The sequence below is a fragment of the Erinaceus europaeus genome, chromosome 8, assembly GCF_950295315.1.
Source record: "Erinaceus europaeus chromosome 8, mEriEur2.1, whole genome shotgun sequence".
Taxonomy (NCBI): domain Eukaryota; kingdom Metazoa; phylum Chordata; class Mammalia; order Eulipotyphla; family Erinaceidae; genus Erinaceus; species Erinaceus europaeus.
Window position 1 is genome coordinate 24,338,292 of NC_080169.1, and position 13,263 is coordinate 24,351,554.

The 13,263-nt window shown below is 49.3% G+C and overlaps 1 protein-coding gene across 1 annotated transcript; it reads left to right on the forward strand.

Annotated features, from left to right (window-relative positions):
* Positions 1-2,524: 2,524 nt before the first annotated feature.
* On the forward strand, positions 2,525-5,655 carry HOXA13 (homeobox A13). Its single transcript, XM_007526917.2, has 2 exons — positions 2,525-3,512; positions 4,229-5,655. The coding sequence occupies exons 1-2, from the start codon at positions 2,597-2,599 to the stop codon at positions 4,471-4,473; spliced, it is 1,161 nt and encodes a 386-aa protein (XP_007526979.2). The 5' UTR covers positions 2,525-2,596; the 3' UTR covers positions 4,474-5,655.
* The last annotated feature ends 7,608 nt before the right edge of the window (positions 5,656-13,263 follow it).

Here is a 13,263-nt window from a genome sequence, read left to right on the forward strand (position 1 = left end):
ACAAGATGAAATCTTGTCTTACCATTTTTGGTGAGAAGGGACCCAGTTGGTTTTGCAGTCTGTAGAGCTTGGGCCCTTCTTCTTCAGGGCTCTGGTCTCTGGTCTCCGAGAAGTGGGGAGAGAGAAGGAAGAATGTGGATTTGGCCTTGGCATTGTGCACCAACAGCCAGAGGTGAGCTGGCATAGGCGCCAGCTGGTGGGGGCTCCCTGAGCTGTGTTTTCGTATTTTTCCGGATCTGGCTGGAAAGCAGAAGAGGCTCCAAGTCTGGGCCAAGAATAGGGCGGAGGCAGAGAAGAAGAGTCTGTAAACACCGCCCCAAAAAACTCCACAAAGGCAGCAAAAAAATTGCTGGAGAACCGCATGGAGCCAAAAAGCAGAATTCCGAAGGAAAAAGGAACCAAGAGTGAGGGGACGTAGGCCTTTCACAGATGTCTGAGTCCTTAGGCTTTCAGGCAGTTCTCACGTAGGCTAGACTGCAACATTCAACTTGACCTTGGCCTCTAGCCGTGCGTCTAACCTGTATGTAAAACAGCACTCAAGTCCTCAGGAACTGAGGTCTCAGAACCCGACCCTGTCTCTTTGTCACTGGGAGTTTTACAATGCCACTTGGAGGAAGGAAGGGGGGCAAATGGGCCGGAAAGTAAGACAAAAATCAGGTCCCTACCAGAGGCCAGTTCCTTAGCTTGCAAATGGCTGGGGAATAGGGCTAGATAGGTAAACTGGGGGCAAATCAATATTTACCCGGATCTACTAAAAAAGTAGAGTACACTGGCCATGTGTATGGTGGGGATGGCAAATCAGAAGTTTTTATTGGGAAGCAATTGTATTGTCATAGCAAACCCCCATAGAGGGTAGATAAAAGCCTTAGCCCACTGTGTTAGTCCTGAAGAGCAGATAGATCAATCCAGCAAGGGATGGGGTGTGTACAGTACAGTGAGCTGAAGACTGAGTGTGTAAGGTGGGACCAGAGGCAAATCTGCCTGCAGTGGAAAGGAGTTCATAATAGCTCTCACCATTTCCTAGGTTCCCACAGAATGCACCCACTTTCACTTTGAATATATGTTTCCCTTCTGGGCAATGGACCAGCTCACAATCTCCACAATCAGAAATGTAGGTGTTTGAACCCAAAGTGGTAAGATCCTCAGCATGCCCCCCACCACCACCACCAACAAAACAGGGTGATAGCTTGACTCTTCTAGCACCAAAGCCTCACTGTACTCTAAGGGTAACATTTTGATAGGTTTCTGGGGATAGTTCTTGGGCATGAGAGAACTGGGCACCCTCTGCAAGCTGGAGACCATGCTCTGATCAATCCTACTTGAGGGGGAAGACATGAAGTGACCTCAAAGAAACCCTTTCTTCAGCCCAGAAATACAGTGCAATGAAGAATGCCCGAGTTCCTGGAGAGTCAGCCTAGGTCTAGAAAGGGGGGGGGGGCGGGGGAGGTTCAGGCTCCAACCCACACCTATCTGTAGTATATTCCTCTTAAATTCCTTCCAGGACGGGACACTCCGGCTGGAGATGTGGGAACACAGAGGAATGGCGCCCAGAGATTGTTCTCCCATTTCAAAGTCTCTGGAGAAGAGTTGTGTTTGTGTGTGGCGCGGGGTAGTGGTGAGGGGCGCACAGGATTCTGAAATTGTTTAAGTGTGTGCGACCAGGGTACACTTGAGTGGTGTGCGTGTGCCAGTGCGGATGTGATGGATCATTCTGAATCTAGCGGCTGCGGTGAGTGTAGGAACTTGCCCACCAATACTGCGAAGGGTAGGGGACTCTTAATTGAATATGTGCTCTTAATTGAATATGTGGTCCAAGAGTCCCTTGGATAATCCTGGGACCTATCAGCCAGGTTCAACGACACTGGGGGAAAAGGGGGAAAAAAAGGAAAGAGAAGAAAATAAGGAAGGAAGAAAAAGAAAAAAAATTAAGCACCCAATACGCCGCCTTGGAAAGAACCAAATGGAGAGCTGTCCAAGTCGAAAGCTCTACTGTCCGTGCAAGGGTCTCGCTGCAGAAAAACCTGCTGAAACCTGCAAAGAAAACAGGGCCTGAGACCCCCAAGATGGGTTCAGCCTGAGCTACTACGCCCCGTTCTCCAGGCCATCCCATCCGATCCCATCCACGTTGCGGGCGAATGTACCTGACCAGTTCCCGCCACCCCAGGTCACCACCCAGCTCCGCGCCCGGCCCCCTCCCAACCTCTCCTCGCGGCCCTGGGCCCCACTGGGCTGGGGAAGCGAAAATGAGTCACCCGGGCACCCGCACCACGCACCCGCCGCCGCCTGCCGTGGGCCCCAGCTTCTCCCCGGGGCGAGCGCGCGCGGCCTCGCGGCGGGCGCTGGCTCCGGGGACCGCGCGGGCGGCAGCGGCGGGTGTCCAGCTCAGAGCCCCGGCCGGGGCCGGGGCCGGGGCCGCCCGCTTTGCATACGCCGGGGGCGGAGCGGGGGGGCGGGCCAATGGGCGGCCGCCTGGCGCGACCCCGCGGGGCGCGATCCGCCCCCCTCGCTCGGGCCCCGGCCCCGCGCCGCGCGCTCTTCACTTCTTGGGGGCTTTTTAAAACAGCGCCACTGGGGTCTTCTCCATGCGGCTCGGGCTATGACAGCCTCCGTGCTCCTCCACCCCCGCTGGATCGAGCCCACCGTCATGTTTCTCTACGACAACGGCGGCGGCCTGGTGGCCGACGAGCTCAACAAGAACATGGAAGGGGCGGCGGCCGCGGCGGCGGCGGCGGCGGCGGCGGCCGGGGCTGGGGGCGGGGGTTTCCCCCACCCGGCGGCCGCGGCCGCGGGGGGCAACTTCTCCGTGGCGGCCGCTGCCGCCGCTGCCGCCGCCGCCGCCGCGGCCAACCAGTGCCGGAACCTGATGGCGCACCCCGCGCCCCTGGCGCCCGGCGCCGCGGCCGCCTACGGCAGCGCGCCCGGGGAGGCGCCCCCGTCGGCCGCCGCGGCTGCCGCAGCCGCCGCCGCCGCCGCCGCCGCTGCCGCCGCCGCGTCGTCCTCTGGAGGCCCCGGCCCGGCGGGGCCCGCTGGCGCCGAGGCCGCCAAGCAGTGCAGCCCCTGCTCCGCCGCGGCGCAGAGCTCGTCGGGGCCCGCGGCGCTGCCCTACGGCTATTTCGGCAGCAGTTACTACCCGTGCGCCCGCATGGGCCCGCACCCCAACGCAATCAAGTCGTGCGCGCAGCCCGCCTCGGCCGCCGCCGCCGCCTTCGCGGACAAGTACATGGACACCGCCGGGCCCGCGGCGGAGGAGTTCAGCTCCCGCGCCAAGGAGTTCGCCTTCTACCACCAGGGCTATGCTCCCGGGCCTTACCACCACCACCAGCCAGTGCCCGGCTACCTGGATATGCCCGTGGTGCCAGGCCTCGGGGGCCCCGGCGAGTCGCGCCACGAGCCCCTGGGTCTTCCCATGGAAAGCTACCAGCCATGGGCACTGCCCAACGGCTGGAACGGCCAAATGTACTGCCCCAAAGAGCAGGCGCAGCCTCCCCACCTCTGGAAGTCCACTCTGCCCGGTAAATGGCGCCCCCTTCTCAGTCCCGGCCCTCTGGCCCTGCTCCACCTAGGGTCACCCCGGCGCCCCTCTGCTCTCCACCTTGCCCGCCCCAGAGGCGCTGCATTGCACGCCTGGAGTCCGACGATGCTGACTGTCGCTGCCCACACTACCCTTAAGCTGGGCTGGCGCCTGTCTCTCCGTGGGCGAGGGATGGTTGGGAAGAAGTTTGTGGGGGACCCTAGATGGCTTCTTTCCCCCTCTCTACTCCGCCCTACCCATCTCATGATATTGACTTACAGCTGGGTGATTAAGTGAGACAGGCTTACCAAATTGCCCGTATTAATATTCCCTCTCAATCTCAAAAAAAAAAAAAAAAAAAAAAAAAAGACTTCCCTAAGTAAACATCAAGTATTGGGGCTTGAGGGTTTCAGAGAGAAGGCAGGTATGAAAGTTCTGTCCCTTGCATGGCCCGGGCTGCAGGGCCAGGGGATCAAGCAAAGGCAGGCAGCCCCTGCAGAATGACCTGAAGGGAGTGGTCCTTGGAGCCCTGGGAGATTTCATGGCAATGTAGAAATAAGAACCCTCCCTACTGACCCTCTGGGTCTGGGCAGTAGGCTGCATAGTAGGGAGTGTGGCAAGGGGCAGCCTGGTGAGAGGTGGGTGGCTCAGAGCTGTCTCCTGTGACCTGGCCTGGGTTGGATCGCAGGGTAACTTGTCTTCTTCCCTATCTTCCAGACGTGGTCTCCCATCCCTCAGACGCTAGCTCCTACAGGCGAGGGAGGAAGAAGCGCGTCCCTTATACCAAGGTGCAATTAAAAGAACTTGAACGGGAATACGCTACAAACAAATTCATTACCAAGGACAAACGGAGGCGGATATCAGCCACTACGAATCTCTCTGAGAGGCAGGTTACAATCTGGTTCCAGAACAGGAGGGTCAAAGAGAAAAAAGTCATCAACAAACTGAAGACCACTAGTTAATGGATTAAAAAATGGAGCAAGAGAGCAAGTTGGAGAAATACTTCAGAACTCGTTGCTTTGCTCACCCAAGGCTTAATAATAATTGAAGAACGGAAAAGAGAAGAAAAAGAGAGAGACACTGGCATTTCACCTACCTAAGGGAGATTTCTTCTTCCATGGTGGAATCTACAACTCTTTTAAAACTTTAAGAAATGGTCAAGACTGCCAAACCTTCCAGACCGTTAATTGACAAACTCTAGAGTCAAACGTCAAACCCCAAATACGCAATTTCAAATAACTTACGAATTTACTGAAATCTTGTAAGTATTTATGTGACCATTATATTTTAGGACAGTAATGGTAATGGTGATAATCCAAGAGTTGGTTACAAGAGCAAGAGGCTGTTTGTAAACATCTGCTTGTCCTTGGGTCAGCACCAAGACCCCCCACCCCCATCTGCATGTTAACTAAAGGCTCAGGTAAACCTTAGTTTCTACCAGTGTTGTATATTCTACAAAAATATAGCATTATAGATTTAGAGGTGGAAAGTGGAGAAGGTACTGAATTGATGATCTTGGACCATTTACTATGAAGGGAAAAATGGAGAGGAAACTTCTCCAAGGATTATATGCCTTGGTAGTAAATACAACCAACTGAGCCTTTCAGGCTATAAGGGAATCCCAGTTTAGAAATGTCCTTCTAATAATAATTTCTGATTGTTTAAGAAAAAAAGTTTTGTGACATTTGGACTGTATTTTCTGCCCCCAATATAATTTACTTTCCAAGAGATTTTATATCTTAAGTGTCAGATTATTCACATAATTCACTTTGCCCGATTTTCTGAGAAGACTCCGATGTGGTGGACTTTGGCTTGAACACAGATTGTGTTTCATTCAGATTGGTATTTCTGAATATTTACTAAACATTTTGCGGGAGAAATATTTTTTCTCTTTTTGTTTTATAGAAAACTCAGAACAGAAATCCATTCCCCTGGAACATTTAGATGTTTACATCCTCTAGTAAGGAGTTAATAGTTTTATCTTGTTGATTATATTATGAGTCTGCATTAGAGACTTTAAGGATTCATCTTCACTGCACATTTTTAATTAAGCAGTTATTTCAACCAGCACATTCGTTTTGTTCATATTCACTATAAAATGCTATCTTGTAAATAAAGGCAATCCAGCACACTGTGAAAATGTACTTGTGCACCTGCTTTTCAAATAATTCTACTAGAACAATAATAATTTAAAATAAAAACCTTGGACCTGTAGATAGTAATATAGTGGTATTATATTAATAAAAATAGTCACTGCCATTAGAATCTGTAGGAAGTACTCATAGTTTTTCCTGTGCAAAACATGCACTACACGGAAAGAAAAGGACTAGGCTTATCCTACACAAATTGAAAGACCATCATTTTCAACTTTCATTTTTCGTTATATTTTTTTCCACAAAAGGAGAGACCCCCATAACTACGATCTTAAAACGTTAGATAAGTGCTTTAAGAAGGTTAAAGTGTCAGGTATTCTGAAGGGGAGGGATGTGTAGTATAAATTCCCAGGCTCTCTGTGGAAAATGAAAACCAATCGTGTAGTCTCAGTAATGCTGTTGTATTTTAAAATCTGATGGTGAGTCTGCTTGTTTCTCAAGGGACAGGTTTTGATATTTCTTAAAATGACAGGACTAGGAAAGGCCTTAAACCTTGACCTTGACGAAAAAAGACAATTTGTGACCTTGACTTTTGACAGCTCATGAATTGGCCTCAGCTGGATTAGTAGATCAAGGGCGCCACCTCGCGTTGACAGACTTGCTTGTAATTGTTCAGCCTTAAGGGAATCAAAAAGATCTTACCTCCTTGACTCCTTGCTTTAGAGATTTAGTATTATTTTTTTTCCACTCCGAATGGAGCACATTTGAATATATGTAAGTTATAAAAGTGCTTGTATAAATGTAGATATATATTATATATTTGTATGCATGTATACATTTGCATGCCAGTGCATGTACTTGTATATATATTTGTAGAATCTGTACAGGTAAATAGCCTTATTACTGATGACCCAGGATATTGTAATTTAAGGCGATTTCTAGAGTTAAAGTACAAAATGTACTTTCCATATGAAGTATTGCTCCTTTTTTTAATGCCAAAGTTTGTTTTTTCTTCACAGTGTTAATTTCTGCATCAGATTTCTGCAGCTCTGCTTTAGAGCTGTACATTTGTGTCACAGTCTAAAGGATGTTCTTAAATAGCCATTCTTTCTCAGCCCTCATCATCCAAGGTGGTCTCCCATCCTAATTAGAGCTATTGGGAAAATCTGTATGGCAAATAAAAAGTTTCAGATGCCTTGCTAACTCTAAAGTTCTAGAGTTACATTTTGGAAATTCAAAGAAAACCACTTCTTAAGAGGTCAAGGAAGAGAGCTTAAATATCTCAAAACTACCAAGTTGCTATAATCCAGGTTGCAGAAAGAGGGAAAGTTATCCTAAGTCATTCAGAGATGATTGCTGCTTCTAGGTGGTGAACAATCTTACAAACCCACCATTTGATTTGTAGAAGACATATGTTAATTCAATATCAAGAGCCACCATCAAAATTATAATTATTATATCTGCTTACTAACCACTAACAACATGCCAGTGTCTGCACTTAGAATCATAAATAATATGTGTGTTTACATATTTAGTTTACATAAGGTAATATACTTTTGTAAAATTCATACTCTGCGTATATGTATTAAAATGTCAGTGGAACCAGAAGTCTTAGGATATAGAATTTTCAAACAAGTTAATTTTTTCTTTACATTAGAGGAAAGTGAACTGAAGAAACCTATTCATCATTTTTACAGAAAACAATATTGGTTGGTTACAATCCTGGCAAGTAGAAATCTCTCCAATCTAAAGATTTAATGCTTGATGAAGAATTAGTTTTCAAAAATCTTTAGAGCTATCTCAAAAACAGCATGGTCTTTAAACATACATATACAGTCATCTTGTAAAGTGCAACCAGTGTTCTCTGCCCTGAGGGTTTTCACGCTGCTCATGGAAACATCAAAATTCTGCTTCGCATCACCCTCCTCACCTCATTCTATTTCACCCTCCTCACAGCACTCACAGCTTATTTCTCAATAAGCTGCCATCAAGCTAAAGTAACAACTTTCCTCCCCGCCCCCTCCCCAAAATGTTTAAAGTGGTGGAAACTCCCTCTCAAAGCTGGATCAACCTGTGTGTTTGTGAACAGCTCCAAAGGGAACTCTTCTGTTGATGGGGGATATTTTTCTTTAGATGTAAGGAATATTCTGAGTCTCAGGCCTAAGAAGGAGGCCAACAGCTTTGCAGCCTGGAATACCAGCCCTTTGACAAACCATCTCCACTGCAAGAACTCTGGGTAAAGTAGCAATGTTTGTTTTTTCCCCTCTCCCCAGTTCTTTAGTGTTGGGCCTTAAAGCCAGCCCCAACACTTTAGGTGATAAAAGATGCTTCAGATCTAGTTGTTCATATTCCTCAAAATAATTGCTGATGGGAGAGTCAGCGGTATCATAGCGGGTTAAGCACACGTGGCACAAAGTGTAAGGACCGGTATGTATAGGATCCTGGTTCCCCACCTGCAGGGATTTCACAAGGGGTGAAGCAGGTCTGCAGGTGTCTATCTTTCTCTCCCCCTCTCTGTCTTCCCCTCCTCTCTCCATTTCTCTCTGTCCTACCCAACAATGACAATAATAACTACAGTAAAATAAGGGCAACAAAAGGGAATAAATAAATATTTAAATTAAAAAATATTTAAAAATAATAAATAAAAATAATAATTGCTGATAATGTTGATTTTACCTAGCTCCCTTCTCATGCAGAATTGCCATGGATCCACCAAATCTCCTGAAGTAATCATGAATAATTATGGTACTCTAATGTCCAATTTGCAATTAATTTAAATCTTAAAAAGAAAAGACATCTATGATGCCAGCCGCCATGCAGAATAATAATGCCAGATACCAGGAAGAAAAATGTTGACTAGCTGATTCAATTTTTTTTAAGAGAAGCTTTTTTCTGAATTAGAAATGTGGAAACAACTAGACATCACTTCCATTTATTAAATTAGCAAAGATTTTTTAATCCCATAATGGGCTGTCATCTTACCACTTTCTTTTAGTTGCAAATATGAGACTTTAAAAGTACCTAGTTTTCTTATCTGCCCTAACTACTGTTAAATTTATTAAGGTCATTTAAATGGATGATTGTAAAATGTCACTTTGCATTTTCACTGCTATTTGTGCCTGATGGAGCGCTGAAGCCATCTATTGAAATCTCTCCGTGTGTGTGTGTGTGTGCGTGTGCGTGTGCGTGTGCGCGCGTGTGTGTGTGTGTGTGTGTTTTCACAGAAAAAGAAAAGATATTAGAGGGAAAGGAAATTATCTTTGGAAAATCAACCTAATTGGAAAGCTTTCTTTAAAATTCACGAAGCAGAGAAATTCAGCTAAGCGTGATCCATGTCTGTGTGGGTATTCAACGACGTTCTTCACGATGCAGTCCAAGTGCAGATTACACTCTGCAGCCCAGGTCCAGAAGGTTGGAAGATGCGGGGGTCTCCCTTCTCTCTGGGGATTACCGAATTTGGGAGCATTTGGGAGCGGAGAGGTAGGCTGCGCAGACAGCTAAGCCCCAGACTGGGTGGCTTCAGAGGCTCCCATCGCTATCTGCGGACCTCGATGGAGGGGACTCCAGGGGGTAGCTGATTTATGCGCATTCCTTTAAAGTTGATCGAATGGGTGTCAGCAGGCCCAGACCTGGACAATCACAGAAATGTGTGTATCCCATTTTTCATAAGCAAAAATATAGCGTTATCCAAGAGGCCTGAGGGAAGATTTATTTCTAGGTTTAAAGACAGGCAGACTAATTAAGTTTTCATCTGCTAGGCCGCGGGATAAATAACAGCCGGCTTCATGCCTTATGAAAATGCTCTCTTTGAGCTCCCTAGTTCCAGTCCTCGCCAATCTACCTAGCGCGAGTTAGCCCTGAAAGATGGCGCGCTATTTTTAGTTTGATTATCAGGGGAAGAAAAAAAACAAAGAAAAATTCCTCCTAGGAAAACGCCAAGGCCTTGCCACAACTGATTCTATTTCTGCTTGGCTTCATCGCGCCGCTCGAGAGCTGCATCCAGCAAGCGCGTCTCCGGTGCCCCAACTTAGTGCGGGCCGTACGGCCGGTGGGGCCCAGAGGCGAGAGCTGAACCTGCGGACTCAGCTTTGTTAACTGTTGGGGGCCCAGACCAGACTCAGAGTCCTCCAGGCTTTTAAACCAAGTCTCCACCTAAAATGGATAGTAAATCTCCACCTAAAATGGAAAGTCCAGGCCTTCTAGAACCGGTCTTGCTCGCGGGGCTGAAAGGTGTTCTGCAGGAAGCCCGGCCGAGCTCCAGGCCTCGAGCTCCCGGCCCGTGCTGGGGGCACCTCGGAAGGCAGGCCCCGCACCCCGAGGCTCCCCGCAGCTTCAGGCTGATGTCACCGCTGGCGGAGCGGGTCTCTGAGGGCCCCCGCGGAGGTTGTGGTTGCGGAGGAACCGATTCAAACGAATGTTTTGTGCGGGTGTTCCCTTCTCCGCCCCTCCCTTCCCTTCCCCGAGAGCACCCCCTCCCTCTCCCCCGAGAATAATCGGATATTTAATCTCCCCCCCCCCGTCTTAATTCTTGGCGGCCTGGAAGGTAGTTTGCACCGGGAAATAAAACTTGACAGAAGCATTTTCTTTAAAGAGGGTTCTGCGACAGGCTGAAAAGAGACGGTGTTCTTCTCCACCAACTACTTCCGCCTTCCGAGTGCTACCCAGGAGTGGAGTGAGATCCGAGGGAGTGGAGAGAGAGTTGGCACTCAGGGCTCGGTGCTCAGGACCTCTGCGGCCCAGTGAGGGCGCCCCGGGGAGCTCGGGTTCTCCCCAGGGCCCGGCCAGCAGCCCCGGGCCTGCCCGAGCCCCGCGTGTCGGAGACACTTCTCTGGGCTCCGCACTGCAGACCACCCGCCTCTTGCCCGCTGCCGCCCAGGACCGCGCGCACGGGAGGATGGTACGGACAGGGCCTAGGCTGGCACCTACGGCGATGATCCTAGGGAGCCTAGGGTCAGGACGGGGAAGAGGGCACTGAGCAGGACCTTCGACAGCTGGGCTTTAGCACTGAGCAAAAGTGGCCTCGAAGACAGGAACCCTCAGAGGAGGTGGCCAGAGCGCTGCTGGGGGCTTTGTTCCGGCTGCAGGTCTGCAAGCCGCGCACAAAACAGCGGGGGTGGGGGTGCGCGGGGGGCCGCTGGTGTGGTTTGTCGGACTGCTATTGGGTGGGAGAGGCAGGCTAGAGATAGCAGCTCTTTTCCATCCCCCAGCGGCTCAGAGAGCGCCCTCCCCTTGGTGCGGCAAAGGTCAAGTCCTCCGCGCCATGGCCGCCTGCACGGTCAGGGCTGGTCGCCACAGCAGCCGCAAGGAAAGCACAGGACACACAATTGGCCTACTGAAGCGAATTCTGAGAGCCTGGGCTGGCGGACTGGAAGTACCGGCTCTTATTTGTTTGTTTCAAACTCTCTCTCAGCCCTACTGAAAAGGAATTTCTGCAAACAGGGGGGACCTGGGCAAAAGCAGGATCCAGGCGACTCGGAGCTCCGGAGGCCTAACCCAAGTGAGGCAGTGCCAGTGAACTCCGGAGAACAGACTGTAGCTGATTTGGAGCCTGGGCCCCAGAAAGAACAGGGGAGCGAGCAGAAGCAGGAATGGGATAAGTGAACAAGGGCCTTGTGGAAGCCTCTCGTGGTCCTGGTCCGTGAGTACAGGTCTGCTCCCTCAGTACCAGTAGTGGGCTTCCAGTGAGCCTTTGGGTGTCTTCTTGCATAAAATCTGCCAAAGGTTTTGTTTTGTTTTGACTCGTGAGGTTGCCCCCCCAACCTCCTCATTGTGTTCTGCAGGACTGGGAACCCCCTCTTTCTACCCATAACCTTCCTGCAGGGTACTGAACATCTCATGGGGCCTAGTCCACCACAAACAGTCTGCTGATGAGCTTATTGCACCAGGTGAATCAAAGAGGCTCTGCAAATGATTCTGCCTTCTTTTCACTGAACACAGTTGTGCTGTTTTATCCCTGAAGCTCTAAGTGTGTAGCAGGGCTTAGTGAGGAGGGGGCACTGGTCGGAAGGTACGATGAGTGCCATCAAAGCAACTGCCTGTGCCTGTCAGGGCATGTGAAGGGAGGTTCCCAAGGCACAGTTAGACTTAGAGTGGGGCTGGGGTGGGGGTAGGGGACTTGCTCTTTTCAAGTCTGAGATGTGAGCCACAGATCTCACTGTTGAGTAGAAATGGAGGAGCCTGGAGAACTGCCCTAGAAAGCAGCTGGAGTTTGGAATACCAGTGTTTCCTGTGAGAATCAAGACCCACTCTCAAGGCCAGAGTCGGGTCACCCTCTTTTGTCCTCTTTATTGCCTATATACATGTTTCAGTGAGGAAACCCGTTTGGGCCGAAATTGGCGTTTATGAAGAGGGAAGCAGGACAGATGCTAAAAAAAAAAAAAAAAAAAAAAAAAAACAGAACATTATTTCAAAATTACCCCCACACCATTTGTTCCCACTGTATATGGGGAAATTTTTTTCTAATGAGTCAGCAACAATAAAAATAAAAATAGTTTTTCTCAAAGGAAGAAATGCTCTTTTCTCCTGTCAGTTTTGGGACCCACTAAACTAAACAATAACCAGATTGCTTGGGAGCTCCACATCTGAACCCAGTGTTCCACCCTTCAGTGGCCAGGGGAAGGATATGAACTTCTTTAGATGCCTAAGGACACTGGTGGATAGAAACTGTGAGTCAAGAAGAAGCCACCTATAGGTCAAGTTCAAGGTACCTCCTTTTGAGCTTTAGAGAAGACTAGCAGAACTTTCAGACAGGACAGGGTGGTTGCCTCAACACTTATTCTCTGCCTCCACCCAGTAGTGATAGATGGGGACTCCTGATATTTCACCAAAGCCTTGCTGCCCCCTCTGGGCAGCACCTAAAAATGTGACAGATTTTCATAATCTTCCAATAGACAGAAAGGTTTCTAAGAACAAACACTGCAGTATCTCTTGAACATTCACAGGCAACTCATGTCCTAGGCTCATGACAGTGGGTATACCCCACCCAGAAGAAAGCCCCCAGATGAAAGCCTGACCTTCACCCCCATCTCCAGATAGATTTGGTGACTGTTTTCTACTATTAGTCACCATGCTGGTTCTTGTGCCTGCATGTAGTATGTTTACTCATACTATGGAGCTTTCTAGAAATGTGTGTAACATTTAGGGTTAGAGGACAGTTGAAGCTCAAACCCGCAAGAAAAGGCAAACATTTCCTGCCCTAAATCACTAGAGATGAGTTTTGGTTCATTAGGGGGGTGCGGTGTCCCCCACTCCCACCCCAGCCGCCCTACAGAACTACCCAGCCTAGGAAGACAGGAGCTGGATCCCAAAAAGAGGAGGAAGTGCTAAGGAGATGAGAGGAGAGGGGATAGAAAAAAAGAATCTGGCAGGATCTTTGCATATTCAGAAGGAAGTGAAAGATCCAGTTCAGATCTGTCATGACAGTTTGGTCTGGGACAGAGTCCAGAGCCTAACAGCCCTCTCCCCCTTCCTACTGTTTGAGTGCCCAGTACCCTGAAAAAGGCTTCTGGCTTAGGCTGAAGGCCACAGAAGGGGAGACTTGACTGCAAAGAGGTAGGGCTGGGGAAAGGCAGGCAGGAGCATAAGGAGGTAGAAGTGGTTGCTAAGCAGGAGAGGCAGCAAGCAGGCAGTCTGGTATTGGCATGCACACTGTGGGGTACA